At 41.8% G+C, this 22,779-nt stretch overlaps 1 protein-coding gene across 4 annotated transcripts in view; it reads right to left on the bottom strand.

Moving 5' to 3' along the window:
* Window positions 1–607: 607 nt before the first annotated feature.
* Window positions 608–22,779, bottom strand: part of ip6k1 (inositol hexakisphosphate kinase 1) — a 131,900-nt gene continuing 109,728 nt past the window's right edge. For all 4 annotated transcript variants that reach the window (XM_068051360.1, XM_068051359.1, XM_068051361.1 and 1 more), the window contains 2 exons: window positions 15,228–15,403; window positions 608–6,141 (listed from right to left, as the gene is read on the bottom strand). In XM_068051360.1, the coding sequence (XP_067907461.1) occupies window positions 5,635–6,141; window positions 15,228–15,403 (683 nt within the window). In that variant the 3' untranslated portion in view covers window positions 608–5,634. The remainder of the gene's footprint in view (window positions 6,142–15,227; window positions 15,404–22,779) is intronic.

The following is a 22,779-nucleotide window of genomic DNA, read 5'->3' as shown; positions in this document are numbered from 1 at the left end:
ATGCTGGGGAAGAATGAAGGCCCCTTCCCCAAGTGGAGACAGTAATTGTGACATGAAATTTGGACAGCACAGCTGAATGCACTGCCCAACCCCTGAAGATAAAATGGTGGCATTTATGTAGGGTTGAAGAGCACGCCAGTACCCTGCCTCCCACTGAGCCTAAAAGGGAGCGATTACTGGAGGATATCAGAGCTGACTTGTGCCCACAGCAATAAAAATCAAAATCACAGCACTGCTGAAGCCTAGTGGCTACTGGCCTCCCATCCACCTGACCAGCGAGATCGATTTCAGGTTACTAACAGCGTGGAAGCTTATCTGCCTCCCATCAGCAGACAATTGATCTGGGTACAAAAGCCCTTAGACTTTCTCACTGGGGACCCCGCAAGACATTGATCAGTATGAAATTCTGTGATGGTGCTGCCATGAAAGGCCAGGAGAAGATGACTGGTCCTTTTTCTTTCTTCAAAATAGTCATTACCTGGCAATTATGTGGTGTGAATGTTACCTGCCACTTATCAGCACAAGCTTGGATGTTATCCAGGTTTTGTTGGCATGTACCATGCAAGAGATCACCAATCTACAAGGTTAAACAGGCAATGAAAGATCAAACAGAATTGTATGTTTCCTAAATGTATTTATTTTATACATAACTGTGACAACTGAGAGGTAACACTGTCAAACACAGATCACAAGGATACAGTATGCTCATGCCCACAGATTCCTGAAGAGATAGTCTACCACTGAAGATACAGTTGCACAATAGAAATACAGTGAAAAAACCATTGAAACTACTTTGAATAAATTAGTAATATAACAAAACAATTCCCCTGTCAATTTGGAGTTGAGGGGTTTTGGGTCTGGTTTTAGTGTGCAGAAATTTAACATTTCATTACATTTCTGCAAGATAGTTGTACCAAACTGTCAGGAGCCCACGTGGCTTTAGCAATATCAGTGAACAAGAAAAATGTGTTCAGCCTCGTCCTTCAACTCCCCCCTCCCCCTCCCCCTCCCACCCCACCTTCCATTATTGAGTACCACATCAAAGCTGCAGTATCCCTTCTGATCAGGTAGCCTCAGCTCTTGGTACATGAATTGGGCACAGCACTGTTCGAAAAAGGAAATTATGCCACATCCTGCCCTGCTTCTTCATAGCACAATATTTTGACTGTCAGTCCCCAAGGATGGAGGTAACAGAGTAAGAAACACCATGAGTGACAATACTAAGGGAATCCTGTACAGAAATAAGAGATATCCATTAGAAATTCACAAAAGGCAGATTTCATATTCTGCAAGAAAATTAATATGGCAGTGCAGTGTGGGGCAACACCAGACCTAGACTTATAGACAGACGCACTTTAAATCCTACCTGGTTGGAACAGCCAGTGGGCAGTTAGTGAAATTCTGCTGATGCTATTCTGCAGATGTGTCTTCTTCATTTGGACTATTCGCAAAATGGCAGAGTTGGAACAATCTAAACTGAGCAGACAACATACCTGGATTGGGCTGTTCCCTCACACTGGGCAGATCACTGCGTGTGCCGTGACGGAGTGACGTATCTGTACATTATTGCCTCTCAGACCAGGTAGCTCCAGAGTGCAGCCCACCCGACACACCGCAGGATCCAGGGTGAATTATTGCTCATGTCGCCACCACTTGCAACAGTCTGGGGCTGAACAGATGCTCCTGGACAATTGTGGTCATTCACATTCACAATGAAATTAATGCTTTAGGGGTCGAGAAAGCAACAAGTGCACCATGACCCAGGATTAGGCCTTGTGCCATTCCATTCATTCATTATTTCTCTTAACTTGCCCTATATTTTAAAATAGCTGTCCTTTTTATTGAGAAAGTCAAACTTGTGCTGACATTTCACTTTACAGAAAATAACTAAAAAGGAAGTTTGAACCCCAAGTTTTATAATGTTCAGAGTTGGCCTTTCTCACACATTCTGGTCCAGTCAACCTCTAGTTATCTATAGTTGGGTATGGCGAGATGGCACTGTCACTCATGTGATTGTCCCTCTGTAAGACACTGCCATAGAAATAAAAGACCTAAAAAAGTGGGCACTGCTCAGAAACAGAAGTGATCCTTAACTCATTTGCAACTTTTCTTTTTAAAAAAGTCTTTAAACAACAACTACAACAGTTTAATTTTAATACACTGCTAAACAGTGCTAGCCCTTATGTTAAATTCTGGGCTGAATTATTCCACGAAATACATTTCATTCACTGCCAGTGTCTCGGAGGGCTATCAGATTCCAGGGCTGTTCAGAACATACTCACCTGTGGCAGATTTGTGGAATGCTTCTCAGTGTGTATGTGGCAATATATCTGTTAAGAAGCAAGTTTGAGGGCTGAAGAGATATTTAACAGCAGTGTTTGATTTTTTTCCCCAGGAGGTCAGAAGTGCACTGACTGGTTTATTAGTGAATGGAAGACTTGAGCCATTCAAAAATCACTGCACCGCTAGAATAAAATACTGTATTTATTAAAAATCTTCACTTACTAAGTTAATGAGCAACTAGCAACCGCCACTAAAGCAACCAATCAAATGCTTGAAATGTTTTAAATTAGATTCCTTTGAGCAGCCGTGTTGATCCCCACCCACACATACCCCTGAAAATAAAACAGTTCCCGGGATTTTTAAAAAATCACTAAATTTCCCCAGGCAACATTCTCCCCACGTGGAGGTCCACTGTTGTCAATGTCCTCTAATATGCTGTGAACCATTTCCAGATCTTCGACCGTAGGTACCGCGGGTCTCCGTGCACATGTGGCCTGTGGGCTCAGTGGCCCTTTCTGCTGCTTGGTCCTAACTGCAGAGCTACAGCTCCCAGCAAGCTGCTTTAAACTGTCATCGTCAGGTTGAAGCGATGGTGAAACTCACAGCAACGATCCTCCCTTTCTCCCAGTGTTGGGCACTGTTCTCTTTTCCAGAATGCAATGGATTAGATGTATGCAAGGCAACGAATGAAACTTTCTTTTTCCAGCTTACATTGGGGTCCCATCGAGCAGTGCTGCTGCCACTTTTCCTTTAGACTTTTCTATTGGCTAATTGGGGCATTGCAATTATGACAGTTTAATGACAGTGCTCTCCAGTGTGAACAGGCCATTCCACAAGGAATGCAAGTGCTTAGGCTCCTGTGGGAAGAAGGGGCTTTAATATGGGATGGGCACAGCGATAGCCACACACAGGACTGCTCAGGTCCCCAGCCACTGAGACTCAATATTTTACATCCATTCAATAATATCCTGCCTCTTTCATAAATGCCCTGATAACGATAAATGAATGTGATGTGAATTTGGATTTAGGGCAACATTTTGGGGGAGGAAACTATAAGAAAAGTGAATTGAGAACAGGGATGTTTGAAAATCCACAGAATTACATTTAATATTTTGTGCATCTTACTATTTTGCTGTAATAGCGTTGGTTAATTTTGCCTTTGTAATTCATGCTTTGAAAGGCATTTGGGTGCCAGAAAACTTTTAGTTTTATATTTTCTGTTGAACATCTATAGGATTAAAGTGTGTGTGACTAACATGTATCCAATGCATCCATAGGGAAGAGTGTCAGTAGGATGTGAAATAGTCATTAGCTTAAATTTCACTTTCTTTTGCCTACCACACAAGACCCTCACTGCTCTGCTCCATGGCTCATGCTTCACACTAGCTGTGAGCATCACCAAGAGAGATCCATGGGTATTTAATGAAGTCACCGGAAGGGATTATGGTCCAATCATCTAGTCACGCAAGGTCAAGCGAGTCAGTAAAGATTTCCCTGTAAACTTTACAGCTGTTCGTTTAGCTGGGAACTTACCCTGGGACTTCTCCAGCAGATGCTGCAGGCTCTCACACATCTTTACTGTGCTCTATACAACATTTGCACTGTAGATACGATTCACTCCCTGTCACCCAACCCAGGATGATGCCAGTCATATCCAGCCAACTGGCAGGTTCAGAACAATGCTGGGAGATTACTATAAAACCCTGTTCACAACTCAAAAAAACAGGAGCGTGGACTTACCTCAGTCGAATGCTACAGCCTCCAAATCAGCACACGCCCTTATTCTTGGACACAAGTAGACAATCCACTGTGCAACTCCAAATGTGCTGTGAGCTCACAATAAAATGCTTACATATGTGTTTGAATTCAAACCTAGAGTTTGAGCAGACAGCATCCTGGGCTGGTTAATCAGACTCATTCGTTTCACACCGCTGCACTCTCTCACCTTGGCCACATGGGACACCTGCCAGCCAGTCAGTGTTTCACACTGGAGAAAACGGCTACAGGTTTCAGCTTTTCTTACGAGTCACTCAAAGGGGATACTGCAACTTTAAGGGATGGACGGCATTCTGTAAGCCAGGGCTCTAAGTACTTCATGATCTGGATAGGGGCATACACTTCAAAAGACAAAGTTAAATATTTGCAATCAACGTAACAAAATAGCAATCTTAAAAATTATGCAGTAGAATTAGTTTGAAACTTGTAACTACTGCAAGTACTTATAAGCAAAGATGTGTAAAGTCATCATATTCTGAACAAAAGGATGGCAACATAAGAGCTTTATATTAGGAACTGCGTACAGGTCAGCTTTTATAAACACCTGCATTGTGCCAATGTGCTTTCCTACAAATTAGTAAATGTCTCCACTGAATCAGCAGGACATAAACGTAACTACATGAACAACAGCTGAAAGCCAAGTTCTTCTGGGAATGAGCAATGGGAAATGGCTCCGACACTTCTGCTACTTCTGGTTACATTCACTGGAAGTCTGCAACAGCCTGAGCTTATTTATTTTCTGTCTGTTCACTCAGCCAGCGTTCAAAAGGAGAGAGACTGTGCTAGCTAGGAGAAGAGCCTTGCTTTGAGATACTCATATCTAACACCCGTACGAAGCTCTAACCTTGCGACGCACAGTCCTTTGCAGTAATCCAGCATTGGTCCGTGATCCAACTCTTGGGATGCTACTCTGATCTGTCTTCCAAAGAATGTGCAACAGCCTTCCAAGGAGCAGGCGAGCCACAGGCTCTGCGCATTAAATCGCTGGCACAGTGAGATTAACCTTGGCAAGATACTGAAAGGAATAATATTCAAGGGAAGCAGTGAAATTCAAAACAAACCCGCACACCTGTCAGCTAAAGAACCTGAGTGTTAAATTATGGAGTCCCTCACTCACATTCAGGTGGTCGTAAATGAGGAAATTTGTCCCAGCATTTACAAATATACAGCAATCCATGCAGTCTCGGTCTTTGGGAACAGTAGGAGTATTACCTGGCCTGCCTGCTGCTTCAGTACCCAGTGGGTGTCCCCACATTGGCACCTGCCACTGTATGGCAGGCCTTAGTAAGTGAATGGCATTGCTCCCTTTACAAGATGCATTAGTGTCAGTACAGGCAGTGCTGCTCCACGTGACTGCAACAGTTTTATATACTGGGATATAACAAACAGTTCGAACAACAAACTCGCTTTTTCTTTTGTCTAGCAATTTGCCAGAAGTTGACAGTATTTTTTCTGTGGCGTCATCGTTGCGATGAGTATCAGAGTAAGCAGTCATAGGTATGTGCTTGAGAGGGAGAGGCAAGTATCTTTCCCTCCCGGCTAATAGGTAAAGAAATAGGAACAGTTTGGAATAGGCTACTGATTCTCGAGTTGAATCTCTTCTAGGATACTAATGAGATTCTCCAGTCCGAAGATATAACCTGTGTCAGGCCCGTCATGCACAGTTTGGTCATCCCGGAACCCCTTGAAGGTACTGTGGGCAAAGTCTATCATCCGCACATCAATTTTTGGTAGGTCCTGAGTGCTGGTCATGGAGGAAGATGAAGATGGCAAGGAACTGGTGCTTTCCTGCAGGTTATCTTGGTTCATCGCCTCTGTGGATTTATATCGAATGTCTGCCTTTCGCTCCTTTCCGTCATAGATAATCAATAAAGAGCTGGAGTAGAAGCGGTAAGAAGCTTGCTTCTCCAGAACCTCCTTGAGGCTGCGAAGTTTCTGCAGAATAACATCAAACAAGTCCACACGCAGGTACCTGCCATTGTGCAGGAACTGATACAGAGCTTTGCCAAACCCTTCGATGGAAAGGCCACGACCATAGTACTTGTTCCTGCACACGTAATGCCCTGAGTCTAACTGATACACCTGAAAAGACAAAGCAAGACTGGTCAGTGTGGCTTCTTGGACAAGTAATTCACAGCACAACCAAATTGACTGTTGGCAACCTGAAATACTCTGCATTTGTTTTCAAAGTTTGGATCCAGGTTGAGATATGGAAGTTCCCACTTGCATGTAATTTGCAGCAATATATATAGGTGTCTCAACCTAGAGTCTGTTGTAACTCCCCATTTAATTCACTCAAATGAATATTTTTATTTAATGTTAGTTCTAATGATTTAAGTGAAGGTTGAGAGGAAGTACTGAGGCATACATTGTGCGCAATCTGTAGAGATAGTTACAGATGGTCCTGCTGAGAGGAATGACTGTCTACAAGATGAGGAAGTTAGATTATCAGCAGAGATAAAGGCAGTAATACAGGGTGCCAGGGGAACAGTTACTGTGTGCGGAAGCTGCATTATCAGTAGAAATACAGGCAGTAATACAGGGTGGTGGGGGAATGGTTACTGTGTGAGGGAGCTGGATTATCAGTAGAAATACAGGCAGTAATACAGGGTGCCAGGGGAACAGTTACTGTGTGCGGAAGCTGCATTATCAGTAGAAATACAGGCAGTAATACAGGGTGGTGGGGGAATGGTTACTGTGTGAGGGAGCTGGATTATCAGTAGAAATACAGGCAGTAATACAGGGTGGTGTGGGAATGGTTACTGTGTGAGGGAGCTGGATTATCAGTAGAGATACAAAAGGCATTGACTGGGAGGGGTTACTGAGTGACAATGTGAGGGAGCTGGATTAACATCAGTCGAAATAGTGCACTCCTTTGGCTGCGTCATTCCAGCATTCATTACAGAATTGAATGTGAAGAACTGCAACGTGACGATTGCCTCTTCTCTCCTGCAGGCTGTGGCTTGTGCTAGGGTACAGTAGTACAAATGCCAGCAGCTTCCCGATACTTCCCTGAATGGCTGCTGTGTGATCTTAAATGTTGGCAGGCTAAATTGACCATGGTTGGCAATACGACTGAACCCAATCTTTTTCTCACTCAGTATCCATTTTCTAGCAGTGTTGAATACAGGAGGATTAGGAGTGGGATCTTCGCTCATGTTTCCTCTCAGACGACACCTGGCCACCCAGTAGTAGAACCCCCAGTCTATGTGCCAATAGAACTTCCTGACATGAATCCTAAAATTATCTTTGACTGTGACCTTCCTCTTAATGTCACCTCTTTCAACACTCTTGGATGTAGATCAGGTCCAGGGGATTTATCAACTTTCAGTCCCATTAATTTCTCCAGTGCTGCTTTTTTTTACTAATACTAATTTCTTTTAGTTCCTTAATCTCACTAGTCCCTTGGTTCCCTAGTATTCCTGTGAGGGTTTTTTGTATCTTCTCCTTGAAGACAGATACAAAAGTATTTATTTAGTTTCTCTGCCATTTCCTTATTCCCCATTATAAATTCTCCTGTGTCTGCCTGTAGTGGGCCCAAATTTGTCTTTGCTAATCTTTCCCTTTTTACATACCTATTGTCATGCAGGCCCCCACCTGCCAAGAATGAGGCACTCATTATTTTGCCACATAAACATTAAAACTTAAAATTGGTGCTGGGACGAAAGGAGAGCCTATCGCAAGGAATTGCCAGCCCCCTTGCCAGAAAGACCTTTTTTGCATACTGGCAGACAGTGTTGGAACAAAGGACCCAGTCCCTGATTCTCCAATACACAGAAGACCTGGTCAGGCCAGTTTAATCACATGACTAGCTGGCTGTTTGAATTTGAACTTGCCACAGAGTATTTGAAAGGCAGAAAACTCTTTTCTCCTGGACTGAGAACACCTCTCTCCTGTCTGCTCCCCTCTCTTTCTCACGGAACTGAAGACCCTTTGAAGACACACGAAACCCGAGAGAGAAAAGTCTCCGACAGTGAACAAAGTTTAAGAAGAATACTGGGCCCCAATGAAAAGCAAGACTACCTACAATCAAGGACTACAGCGAGCTCTAAGCACAGTAAAAAAAAACCCTCTTCAGAGATTGCCTCAAATGTTTTTACTTTATTTTTCTTCTGCTCTTTTCTGTCTCCATTTTTTGCATGTGTGTATCATGTATACATGCAAGCGTGGGACGCAGCGTGTATCCGAAGGCGTTAACCAAATCAGAGTTTAAGTTTTAATAAATTTCACTTTTCTTCTTTAAACCTAAGAAAGCCTGTTTATGCACATTTCTTTGCCTTATAATTGGAAAGTGGTGAACAAGGATTCACCAAGGGAGAGCTCAAAACACAGTGTGTTTAAAATTAAACCCTGTTACAAGACTAGGTGAAGACAGTAAAAGACTCCTAGACACCTTTCCCACCTGGTCGTAACACTATAAAAGCTTTTACAGTCTGTTTTTATGTTTGTCGCTAGTTTAGTTTCATATTCTATTTTCTCTTTCCTTCTTTGCTGAAGTCTAAAATACTCCCAATCCTCAGGCTTACTACTTTTTTGGGGCAACTTTATAAGTCTTGTCATTTGATCTAATACAATCTTTAACTTCCCTTGTTAGCCACGGTTGGATCACCTTTCCTGTTGGGTTTTTGTACTTCAAAGGATTGGAAATTTGTTGTAAACCATGCATTAATTCTTTAAATGCTAGACATTGCCTGTCCATTGTCATACCTTTTAATGTAGTTTCCCAATCTACCACAGGCAAAGCTAGTATCAGTAATGGTGACCATGAAACTACCATCAATTGTCATAAAAGCCCATGTCCTTTAGGGAAGGAAATCTGGCATCCTTACCTGGTCTGGCCTACAGACCCACAGCAATGTGGTTAACTCGTAACTGCTCTCTGAAATGACCTAGCAAGCCACTCAGTTGTCAAGGGCAATTGGGAACGGACAACAAATGCTGGCCTTGCCAGTGATCCCACATCCCATGAAAGAATAAAAATAAAATTTGCCCCTCATACCTTTGTAGTTTCCCTTGTTTAGATTTAAGACCCTAGTTTCAGATTGAACTGCATCACTTTCAAACTTAATGTAAAATTCTATCATATTATGCTCACTCTTCCCTAAAGGCTCCTTTATATTGAGGTTAATTAGCCCTTTCTCATTGCACAATACTAGATCTAAAATAGCCTGTTCTTTAGTTGATTCCTCAACAGACAGCTCTAGAAAACCATCTTGCATACATTCCAGGAATTTGTCCTCCAGAGTATTAGTGCTGATTAATTTACCCAGTCTATATAGAGATTGAACTCCCCCATGATTACTATATTACCCTTGTTACACGTACCCCTAATTCCCTTATTTATACTGTGCCCTACTATAAACAACTCCTACCAACGTTTGCTGCCCCTTGCTGTTTCGTAGCTCCACCCAAACTGATTCTATATCTTGATCTTCCGATCTGAGATCCTCTCTCACTAATGTACTGATCTCATCCTTTATTAACAACGCTACCCCACCTCCTTTTCCTTTTTGCCTATCCTTCCTAAATGTCGGATACCCTTGGACATTTGTTTCCCAGCCTTGGTCACCCTGCAGCCAAGTCTCCATAGTGGCAATCAGATCATATCTGTTTACTTCCATTTGTGCCATCAATTCATCTACCTTGTTGCGAATGCTGTGTGCATTCAGATACTGCCTTTAATTGTGTCTTTTTATTAATATTTTCACAACCTCAAGCCTTATCTGCTGGCATACTGAAGTTTGTACGCTCTGTACCTAGCTAAGTGGCAGTAAATTATCAATGATATAAATGATCAGGGAATCGTTTTTTTTTAAATGGCATTGGTTGATGGATAAACATTGGCCAAGGCACCAGGAGATCACCCCATCTTGTCTTCAAATAGCATAATCAGAAAGATTAGTAGATTCTTAGTCTTTACAACTAGAGGACTAGAATATAAAGAGAAGGTTTTGCTACAGCTATATAAAGCCCTGGCTAGACCATATCCGGAATACTGTATACAGCTCTGGGCACTGTACCTTGGAATATATTGGCTTTGGAAGGAATGCAGCACAGATCCACCACAATATTACCATTGTTCCAAGGGTTTGAAGAAGAAAGATTGCAAGTACTTTGTTATGACCGAGGCGGGAGGGGTTTACTGTAAATTCAGTCCCACTTCTCCACAGGTCACAGCATATCAATAAATATTCCCACCTACTGAAAAACAGCCAATTACATACTCTATTTGTCCCCCAGAATAAAGCACACCAACCAGGTTTCCTTAATCAACAACAAAATTAACTATTTATTATAAAAACAAGTCTAAGCCAATAGTGAGATATACCTATATACGAAAAGCTCCTTATTTCCCTAGACCTCAAGCACACATACACATGTTTAAAAAAATGTTTGGGGTGGGGTGGGGGGGGGAAGGATTTTTGGTTGACAGCTGTTTCATAGGAATGAAAAGGATAATAAAATTACTTAGATTGTCACGTTCTGGTAGGAAGTTCTTTGGTTTGGTGAGGTGTCCCAGAGTGAAATAGATGGATGCCACTCGAAGTCTCTCCAGGAGAGGTTGAAGAACAGTGTGTTGTCAAGGCAATTCAACTGCAGCAGGCTTCACACAGGTCTTTCATCAGGGGCGCAGCAACAGGTGGTCTTAGGTTTTACAGCAGTAGGATAGCACTAGAAGATTTCTTTAGATTTCAGGATTTCTTAAAAACACAGGAGGCAATAGGACTCTGCCACCTTTGAAATACAGGGTTTCTTCTTAAGAGATGCAGAATTCTTTTACAGAGAGAGGTAACACTTTTTCTGCATCTTCCTCTCTGATCTCCAGGCAGGTCAAAAATCAAATTTCAAATGTCTGATCTTTGTCCAACTCACTGGCTTTTTAAAGGGTCCAAAGTGAAAGCAAAACCTTCCTGAATAGGTCACATGTCCAGACATAGAGAATTCCTTGTCATTCAAAGAGTTGCTCTGAGGAAGTCAAACCCCTTGCTGGTTTCCTTGAAATTGCCTGCTTTCCTTTCCTTGTATACAAAGTCAGCTCCTTTTCAAAACATCCAAAAATGTTAGCTATTTGCAAGGGTCAATGTCCACTGAAAAATCCTTTCTCAGTTTTTTAATAAAACACACAGCATTCAAAAACCTGGTAACACCTTCGCCCTTAGCAAAATGAAACACCATTTTTGAATATGTTTTATTACAATGTAAAACAGAAGTTGGAAACATCTTAAACATATTTTTTCACCCATGCCCCCATTCACTCTATTTGTGGTTAATAGTTTTGCTTTGCACCAACTTTACTCCTGTAACTTAACAAAGTGAAATTCACGACAAAGCTTCTGCAACATTGTTTTTTCGTGAAACGTGTACAATCTTTAAGTGATAAGGCTGTAACTGTAAACTCCATCGGAATATTCTGGCATTTTCCACAAATGTTAATGGATTATGATCAGTATATATCAGTGTTTCTCTGCGGTTGTGGCAGAAATATACTTCAAAATGTTTAAGAGTCAACAATAGGCCTAATGTTTCTTTTCCACTGTGGAATACTTTATTTGGTGGTGATTCAGTTTTTTTGACAAGTATCCCACTGGATTTTCTATGCCCGATTCGTCATCTTGTAATAAGACTGCATCGACCCCCAGGTCACTAGCATCAATCGCTACCTTGAAGGCTTAATAAAATTTGGAACAGCCTTCATTAGTCAAAATTGCCTTTAGCTTTTCGAAAGATGTCTGACCACACTACCTAGGTTTCCTTTTTCTGTAGCAAATCTGTTAGTGGAGCAGCTACAGTACTGAAATTGGTACAAACTTCCTGTAGAAACCATACATCCCCCAAAACCTCAAGATTTCACACTTAGTCTTAGGGATAGGGAACTCCACCAAGGCTTGTACCTTTGTTGTTCTTGACAACACTTGTCCTTACCCTACATATGCCTGAGGTAGGTCACCCTTGCTTTTGAAAAATTTACTTTTTGCCAGATTTACCACTAAATCAGCTGCTTATAATTTTTTAAACAGTTTCTAGCTGTTTTAAGTGTTTCTTCCAAGTGTTACTGTATATTAGCACATCATTCAGATACACTACACAATTGGGAACACTGGTTACCACTTGATTCATTAGTCTCTGAAAGATTGCTGGGGCATTTTGTAGCCCGAATGGCATCACTCGGCACTGGTAAAGTTCTCCAAGGTTCTCATACGTGGCTTCCATCTTTACTGCCTGTATCCAACGATCAAAATTAATTTGCTTTACCCTCTCAAATTCTACATAAGTCTGCCCAGCCAAACACCGTAGGTTCTGTCGGTAAGCTTCAGGGACTAACTCATATGCAGCGAGAATAGCCTTTTTTGCCATCTCATAATCTGTTGAAGCCTCTTCAGAAAGCAAGGCATAAACTTCATCAGCTCTGCCCACCAACCTGCTTTGCATAAGCAGTGTCCAGCATTCCTTTGGCCATTTCATTGCTTTGGCTATATTTTCCCAAGAAATGAAAAATGCCTCTATGTCCCTTGCGCTCAAACTTAGGGAGAGCTTGTATAAATTTAAACAGCTTTTTTCAAGGTCCTGGACTGGATTCAAATTCTTCCTGACTAGAATTTTCCCAAGAGGTAAGACCACTTTGTCTTAGTTCTATCTCTTTTAACTTGAATTCCCTTTCTTCTCTTTCACTTTCTCTCTGAAATGCTCTCTTTCCTCTTTTTCCAATTCAAGTTTTCTTAATTATTTTTCCTGCTCAAGTTATTTCATTTCTTGTTCCTGCTCAAGTTTTTTGCAGTTGAAACTGAATTTTAGGCAATTCAACTGCATTACCCTCTGACTTACTATCTTCCTTTTCAATTTCAAATGTTGGGATATTACTTCAATTATCTCTGCTTTTTCAGCACCTGATTTCAATTCTAACTCCATTTGTGCTGCCAAATCTTTTAGTTCAACCTTGGTTAAAGTTTTCAAGTCACAGTGGGATACATTCTCCTTTCCCAGAAAAGCTGCAGCAAATGCTAATGCCATTCCGGTGGTGTAGACTTTACCCTAATACACAAGAAACCTGGCTCTCTTATTTTTCTCTTTCAATTTATTATTATTCCGCTTACAATTAACATTATCGGCGTTGGATTTGATCTCAACAAGAGCCTCCAATTAATATGTTTCGACCAAGGCGGGAGGAGTGCACTGTTAGTTCAGTCCCCATTCTCCACAGATCACAGCATATCAATAACTTTTCCTACCTACCAAAAAACAGCCAATTACATACTCTATTTGTCCCCCAGAATAAAACACACCAACCAGGTTTCTTTAATCAACAAAATTAACTATTAATTATGAAAACAAGTCTTAACCAATAGTGAGATATATCTATATACGAAAAGCTTCTTATTTCCCTAGACATCATGCACAAACACACACATACATTTAAAAAAACGGTTAACTGGGGATAAAGGATTTTTGCTTCACAGGAATGAAAGGAATAAAATAACTTAGGGTGTCAGGTTCTGGTAGGAAGTTCTGCGGTTTGGTGGTGTCCCAGAGTCCAATTGTTGGATGCCACTTGAAGTCTCTCCAGGAAAGGTTGATGCACCGTCTGTGATGCATCGGCATTCAAGGCAATTCAACTGCAGCAGGTGTCACATAGGTCTTTCATTAGGGGTGAGCAACAAGTTTTCTTAAAAACACAGGAGGCAACAGGAACCACACTTGATGCAGGGACTCTTCAGCAACAGGAGGTAGTAGGACACTGCCACCTTTGAAATACAGGATTTCTTCTCAAGAGATGCAGGATTTCTTTAGAGAGAGAGGCAACACTTTTTCTGTTTCGTCCCCTCTGATCTCCAGGCAGGTCAAGTATCAAATTTCAAATGCCCCCTCTTTGTCCAACTCATGGCTTTTTAAAGGGTCCAAAGTGAAAGCAAAATCTTCCTAAATAGGTCACATGTCCAGACATATAGCGTCTTCCTCGTCATGCAAAGAATTACTCTGAGGAGGCCAAACCTCTTGTTGGTTTCCTTGAAATTGCCCGCTTTCCTATCCTTGTATACAAAGTCAGCTTCCTTTCAAAACATCCAAAGATTTCAACTATTTGCAGGTGTCAATGTCCACAGAAAAATCCCTTTTCACTTTTTGTTTAAAAACACACAGCATTCTAAGTTTTTAATACAAAAACAAAAACCTTGGAACAACTTGTATTCCCTGGAATACAGAAGGTTGGAGGTGATTTGATTGAGGTTATTAGAATTTTGAAAGGAACTGACAGGGGGAAAAATTTCTCTATCTACCCTGACAGGGAAGTTTAGGTTAAAACCTTGAAATGAGAACCAGACCATTTAGAAGAGAAGTTAGGAAACACCTCTTCACACAAAGGGTGGTAGAAATGTGGAAATTTCCCACAAAAAGCAGTACATGCTAGGCTCAATTAATAATTTATATCTCAGATTGATCGATTTCTGCTAAACAAAGCTCTAAAAAGGCCATGCAGCCGAGGCAGGTAGTTAGAGTTGATACAGAGCAGCCATGATCTCAGTAAATGGTGGATCATGCTTGAGGGGCTGAATGACTTGCTCATTCTTATGGCCCTAATGCTGTGGGACATTTTACATCCACTCATGCAAGCAGCCAGAGCTGAGGTTTAATATTTAATCGAAAAGGCAGGACTCCCTCAGTACTGCACTGAAGTACCAGCCTAGATTAGGTGCTCAGGTCCTGTATTTGGACTTGAACTCACAACCTTCTGACTCACCAAATGAGCCAAGCTGACCCTGTTCTGCCATTGTTTCATCCATATGTTTGTTTTAATTCATGTTGTAGTTTCCAACTTGCCTCCTGAAATTCAAGCCCTCCTAAGTTTAGTACTGCCTACAAATCTGACCAGATTGCATTGAGTTGATTCACATGTCACTTAATGTAAGTTAGGAGCTGCAGTAATGCGAACACTGATCCCTGCACCACTTCAGCATTTCTTCTTCCCCATCATCCCCCAAACTTGACATGACTTCTTAAGTACCTGGTGCTTCTTGGTGTTTAGCCAATTTCTTGTCCCTTCAATGGTTTGAACTCCATGATTGGACACTAAGTTAAGTTTCTTTTCAGTGCAGACTTAAAATAAATTACATCATACAGAAAACCAAACGCGAACTGAACAGCAGGCTGCATTTTGTTTTAAATCGGTCACTTACCTGCATTCCGCACACTCGCACACCCAGCGCTCCCGATGTACTCAGCTCACATTTTTTCATCTGTCGTGCTGCCTTCTCCTCAGAAGCATCATCTCCATGCTGCCTGGTCCCCATCTTTAGGTCCAGAATACAAGGACACCCAAAATGATGGACAACGTTCTCCAGGAGCAGAAACTCTACGAGCTTTGTTAAGGAACACTGTTGCCTTTCCAGCAGAAACCACTCAGCACAATCCTAACATAACAAGTATCATAGTGGTTATGTTACTGGATTAGCAATCCAGAGGCCTGGACAAATGATCTGGAGACATGAGCTGAAATCCCATCACAGCAGCTGGGGAAATGGCGGCTACAAAGGGATATAGATAGGTCAAGTGAGTGGGCAAAGATCTGGCAAATGCAATATAATGTGGGAAAATGTGAAACTGTCCATTTTGGCAGGAAGAATAAAAAAGAAGCATATTATCTAAATGGTGAGAGATTGCAGAGCTCTGAGAGGCAGAGGGATCTGGCTGTCTTAGTGCATGAATCTCAAAAGGTTAGTATGCAGGTACAGAACGTAACTAGGAAAGCTAATAGAATGTTATTATTTATTGTGAGGGGAATTGAATACAAAAGTAGGGAGGTTATGTTACAATTATACAGGGCATTGGTGAGAACACATCTGGAGTCCTGTGTACAGTATGGGCCTCCTTATTTAAGGACGGATGTAAATGCATTGGAAGCAGTTCACAGAAGATTTACTAGACCAATACCTGGAATGGGCAGGTTGTCTTATGAGGAAAGGTTGGACAGGCTAGGCTTGTAACTGCTGGAGTTCAGGAGAGTAAGAGGCAACTTGATTGAAACATATAAGATCCTGAGGGTTCCTGACAAGGTGGATGTGGAAAGGATGCTTCCCCTTGTGGGAGAATCTAGAACTAGGGGTCACTGTTTAAAAATAAAGCGGTCGCCCATTTAAGACCAGATGAGAATTTATTTCTCTCAGAGGGTCGTGAGTTTTTGGAACTCTTCCTCAAAAGGTGGTGGAAGCAGAGTCTTTGAATATTTTTAAGGCAGAGGTAGATAGATTTTTGATAAGCAAGGGGGTGAAAGGTTATCAGGAGTAGGTGGGAATATGGATTTGAAGTTACAATCAGATCTTGTTGAGTGGCAGAGCAGGCTCCAGGGACCGAGTGGCCTGCTCTTGCTCCTAATTCGTATGTTCGTATGCAAATAAAATCTGGATAAAAAGCTAGTATCGCTAATGGTGACCATGATACTACTGGATTGTCATTAAAAACTCAGCTCGGTTTATTACTGTCCTTTAGGGAAGGAAATTTGTCATCCTTACCCAGCCTCGCCTAGATGTGACTCCAGACCCACAGCAATCTGTTTGAATCTTAACTTCCCTCTGAAATGGCTGAGCAAGCCACTCAGTTGTATACAAGGTGGCTCACCACCACCTCAAGAGCAATTAGGGATTGGTAATAAATGATGACTAGCCAGTGATGCCACATCCCATGAATTAAAAAAAAGTAAAGCTATTCAAACAGAAGGGAGACTTCCTTAAAAGGTAATTGTCTTATCATTAGGGCTCTGCTCCTCGATCAAAAAATTAGTCCTGAATTTGCACTGAATACTATGTTCAGTCTATCCTGAAGCCAATCCATAGATACCACCAAGTTACTCTTGGACTGACCCGCCACAAAGAGGAACTGGAATGATGGCCTTCATCCTAGGGTCTTAAAAGAGGTGGCTAACAAGGTAGTAGATGCCTTGGTGTTAATTTTTCAAAATTCGCTAGATTCTGGAAAGGTTCAATCAAACTGGAAAGTAGCAAATATAGCCCTCTACTCAAGAAGTGGGGGAAGCAGAAAACAAGTAACTATAGGCCAGTTAGCTTGACGTCTGTCATGGGGAAGGTGTCAGAATCGATCATTATTCTAGCTTATAGCTAGGCACTTAGAAAAACTCAAGGTAATCGGGAATAGTCAGCATGGCTTTGTGAACGGGAAATCATGTTTAACCAATTTATTGGAGTTCTTTGAAGGAGTAACATGTGCTGTGAATAAAGGGGAGCCAATTGAAGTACTGTACTTGGATTTCCAGAAGGCATTTGACAAGGTGCCATCTCAAGGGTTATTCCACAATGTAGGAGCTCATGGTGTAGTGGGTAACATATTAGCATGGATAGAAGATTGGCTGGCTAGCAGAAAACAGAGAGTATGCATAAATGGGTCCTTTTCTGATTGGCAGGATGTGACGAGTGGAGTCCCACAGGGGTCTGTGCTGGGGCCTTAATTTTTTACAATTTAAATCAATGACTTAGATGAGAGAAACGGTGGCATGGTAGCTAAATTTGCAGATGACACAAAGATAGGTAGGAAAGTATGTTGGGAAGAGCACATAAGGAGCTTGCAGAACGATATAGATAGGTTGAGTGAGTGGGCAAAAGTCTGGCAGATGGAGTATAATGTGGGAAAATGTGAAGTTGTTCACTTTGGCAGGAAGAATAAAAAAGCAGAGTATTACTTAAACGGAAAACGACTGCAGAACTCCAAGGTGCAGAGGGATCTAAGTGTTCTAGTGCATGAGTCACAAAAAGTTAGCTTACAGGTACAGCAAGTAATAAAGGCGGCTAATGGAATACTATCCTTTATTACGAAAGGATTTGAAAATATAAGTAAGGATGTTATGCTTCAATTATACAGGGCATTGGTGAGACCACATCTCAAATACTGTGTGCAGTTTTGGTCTCCTTATTTAAGGAAGGATGTGAATGCCTTTGAGGAGATGGTTCAGAAGAGATTAGATTGATACTTGGAATAAGCTGGTTGTCTTACGAGGAAAGGTTGGACAGACTGGACTCATTTTCACTGGAGTTTAGAAGAGTGAGGGGAGACTCGATTGAAATTTATAAAAATCCTGAACGGTCTTGACAAGGTGGATGTGGAAAGGATGTTTTCTCTTGTGGGTGAGTCCAGAACTAGTGGGCACTATTTTAAAATAAGGGACACCCTTTTAGGACAGAGATGAGGAGAATTTTTTTCCTCTGAGGGTTGTGTGACTTTGGAACTCTCTGCCTCAGAAGGTGGTGGAGGCGGCGGGGTCATTGAATATTTTTAAGGTGGAGGTAGGTAGATTTGTTAGGCAAGGGAATCAAGGGTTATCAGGGGTAGATGGGAGTGTGGAACTCGAGTTATAAACAGATCAGCCATGATCTTATTGAATGGCGGAGCAGGCTAATGGGGCCGAATGGCCTACTTCTGCTCCTAATTCGTATGTTTGTATGGAATATTTCAGCCAAAACTAAATGACCCACTAGCCCCACAGAAACACTGACTGTGCAAGGGACTTTCAAACTATCCACTATCCAACCTCTTCTTCACAGCCTTCACTGAGTAAAGTCCTTTTTAATTTTGATGCCTGTAAGTGTTCATGAATTGTAGTAAGGATTAATATTTCAATACTGGCCAACATGTCCCGTCAGCAGTCTAACAGCTTAAAAAGGTATTTTTCTACCAATATTCTCACTTTCCTTTCCCCCACTATCCACCCGCTCTCGAAAACACTACCTCATGCTGGTAGCCAGTCATTACTTCACCTCAGTGGTCATTCTACACATACAAGCCTTGAATGAGTACTGGCGAGATATTTAACTTTGACAGTCAAGCTCAATCCTGTTTTTACTAATGTTCACATGTGCTCCTCCTTACCTGGAGGATTCACTGGATAATGATCAGAGGTAGGAATCCTGGAGAATTTTTACCCAAATGTTTTGGCCCAGGGGTGCTAAGGCCAACTACAGGAACTGGGCTCAGCAAGATTGGCTAACTTAGCACGGATCAAGAATCAAACTGGGGATCTGTGAATTGTGTGGCTCAATAACACAGCTTATTAGTGCATTTAAACATTAAGCTATGGTGAAGGCCAGCCCCAGGTATGCTCATCAAGAAACATTTATCCAAGGTCGAGCATAAATGCAGCTTTAATACAATTTATAACACCACTTAATTTTCTTCAACTGTACTGCTAGCAAGAGAACAAAAATCCAGGCCACAGACTAGCATGAAGGACAAGAAGTGGCAGATGGAGGGATAATGACTGAAGTGTATTCATGAGCACTTGCATCTTGCTGAAGGTTCTCTGAAAGTTTGCTCACTGATCCAGAGTCCATACTGCCTGTGGCACAAGGGGAACACTTGTCCCCAGTCTGTTATAAGCAGAGATGCAAAAACCCTGCCAGAGTCAGACGCACACAGCCCTGACAATGTGTGCTGTGGTACACTACAGCTAGCACTGTAGAGCGTGACTGGGAAGGCATGAATACATTATATGGGGTGGGGATATATTGACCGAGGCTGATCCCAGCAATTGCAACATCCCTTATACTTTACCAGCTTGAAAGGAGAAGCGCTGCTCAAAGGATGTACCCATGTGAATGCTGAACGTGGCTGCATCCACTCCCTTTCATTGCTAACCACTGGCAGCAGTCCATGTATGCAGAATCAGAACTGATCTACCTCTCACCGCACGACCATAGCCAGTTAGAAATCAAACAACGAAATTTTGAGTAGGGCATTTTTCCCCTATATGAAGATAATGCACAATGAATGTTATTAATTCTTTCATCGCAAATTGAATGAGCCATTGACAGACACTAAGAGCTCATTCCTGCTGTATTCAAATTACACGTAATGGAAAAGAAAACCTAAAGCTCCAGTGTTTGGGGGCATGTGAATTGCAGGGTGTCTTTCATTTTCCATGCTGAAGTATTGTGTACATAGAACAAAACGGCGAAAGCTAGTGGTAGGCCAGAGGATTGGGAATTTTTTAGAAACCAGCAGCAGATGACTAAAAAACTAATAAAGAGGGAGAAAATTGATTAACAGAGTAAATTGGCAAGAAATTTAAAACAGTAAAAGCTTCTACGGGTATATAAAACGGAAGAGAGTAGCTAAAGTAAGTGTGGGACCCTTACAGGATGAGACTGGGGAATTAATAACAGGGAACAGGGAAATGGCAGATAATTTAAACCAATATTTTGCATCGGTCTTCACAGTGGAGGACACTATAAACATCCCAACAATAATAGATGAGCAAGGTGTAAATAGGAGAGAGAAACTTGTAACAATCTCTACCACGAGGGAAAAGGTGCTGGACAAACTGATGGGACTAAAGGTAGACAAGTCGCCAGGACCTGATGGCCTGCATCCAAGGGTTTTTAAAAGAAGTGGCTGCAGAGATAGTGGAGGAATTGGTCATAATATACCAAATCTCACTGGATTCCGGTAAGGTACCAGCAGATTGGAAAACCGCTAATGTGACACCCCTATTCAAGAAAGGAGGGAGACAGTTAGCTTAACATTTGCCATTGGGAAAATGCTAGAGTCCATTATTAAGGAAGAAATAGCAGGACATTTAGAAAAACATAATGCAATCAAACAGAGTCAACGTGGTTTTATGAAAGGGAAATCATGTTTGACAAATTTGTTACAGTTCTTTGAGGATATAACAAGCAGAGTGGATAAAGGGGAACCGGCAGATGTATTGAATTTGGATTTTCAGAAGGCATTCGATAAGGTGCCACATAAAAGGTTATTGCACAAAATAAGAGCTCAGGGTATTGGGGGTAATGTGTTGGCATGGATTGAGGATTGGCTAACATACAGAAGGCAGTGAGTCGGGATTAATGGGCCATTTTCAGGTTGGAAAGGCATAACTACTGGGGTGCCACAAGGTTCAGTCCTAGGGCCTCAACTATTTACTATCTATATTAATGACTTAGAGGAAGGGACAGAGTGTAGTGTATCCAAATTTGCTGATGATACAAAAATAGGTGGGAAGGCATGTTGTGATGAGGACACAAAGAATCTGCAAAGGGATATAGATAGGTGAAGTGATTGGGCAAAGATTTGGAAGATGGAGTTCAATGTGGGAAAGTGTGAGGTCATCCACTTTGGTAGGAAGAATAAAAAGGCAGATTATTATTTAGATGGAGAAAGACTACAAAATACTGCAGTACAGAGGGATCTGGGTGTTCTTGTAGATTAAACACAAAAAGTTAGCATGCAGGTGCAGCACGTAATTAGGAAGGCAAATGGAATTTTGGCCTTTATTGTTCGGGGTTAGAGTTGAAAAACAGGGACGTCATATTACAACTGCGTATTACAACTTACAATTGGGCGGCACAGTGGTTAGCACCGCAGCCTCACAGCTCCAGGGACCCGGGTTCGATTCTGGGTACTGCCTATGTGGAGTTTGCAAGTTCTCCCTTCTGTCTGTGTGGGTTTTTGCCGGGTGCTCCAGTTTCCTCCCACATCCAAAGACTTGCAGGTGATAGATAAATTGGCTGTTGTAAATTGCCCCTAGTGTAGGTAGGTGATAGGGAATATGGGATTACCGTAGGGTTAGTATAAATGGGTGGTTGTTGGTCGGCACAGACTCGGTGGGCCAAAGGGCCTGTTTCAGTGCTGTATCTCTAAATAAAAAAAAAAATAAAACTGTACAGGGTGTTGGTGAGGCCACACCTGGACTACTGCGTACAGTTTTGGTCCCCGTATTTAAGGAAGGATATACTAGCATTGGAGGCAGTTCAGGAAAGGTTCACTATGCTGATTCCTGGGATGAAGAGGTTGGCTTTTCAAGAATGGCTAAACAGGTTAGGCCTTTACTCATTGGAGTTTAGAAGAATGAGGGGTGATCTTATTGAAACATATAAGATTCTAAGGGGGCTTGACAGGGTAGATGTTGAGAAGATGTTTCCACTGATGGGGGGAATTTCAAACTAGGGGACAGCAGACTTGAGGGGCTGAATGGCCTACTCCTGCTCCTATTTCCTATGTTCTGATGTAACACATGCAGCAGAAATCTGGTATTACATCTGGTATCCTGCTACAAAGCTCTGAAATTCCCTCTCTAAACCTCTCTGCTTTTCTCTCCTCCTTTCAGACGCTGCTTTAAACCTACATTTTTCGCCAAGCTTTTGGTCACCTGTCCTAATATCTCTATGTGGCTCGGTGTCAAACTTTGTCTGATAATGCTCCATGAAGTGCCTTGGGACATTTTATTACATTAAAAGCGCTATATAAATGCAAGTGGCTGTTAGTCCCAGGCCGACTTTGTCCTTCCCGTACTTAAAACCACCATAATTCTTACATTTTGGACTGAAAATTCCTGGCCTGCAGCTTTTGTGCAAACCTTTTGTCACAAAGCAATGTTGTTTTTCCACTTCCTGAAATCGGGGATTGCTTCACTCACAGCTCCACAATGGAAAGACAGAGCTCTACCAGGTAGTGGGCTACAATCAGCAACTTCAATATACAACTTTCAAAAAAGTGTGGGAATACAATTCAGAAATTGCTTGTCATCAGAAAACCAACAATTTAAAAATAGCTGTAAACTGCTGACACCACATTTGCAATTGTGAAGCAGATTAGCAAGATAAATCCATCTGCTAGTTGGACAACAGCCAGGAAAGTACATACAAAAAGAAACTTAATGCAGGTCAACCCTTTGGGACTTAATGCATGATGTACTGAGGCCTGCTGACTAAGCAGATTTGCCAATAC

Source organism: Heterodontus francisci, chromosome 19 (genome assembly GCF_036365525.1).
Source record: "Heterodontus francisci isolate sHetFra1 chromosome 19, sHetFra1.hap1, whole genome shotgun sequence".
Taxonomy (NCBI): Eukaryota; Metazoa; Chordata; class Chondrichthyes; order Heterodontiformes; family Heterodontidae; genus Heterodontus; species Heterodontus francisci.
This window is presented reverse-complemented; position numbering and strand designations above follow the sequence as displayed.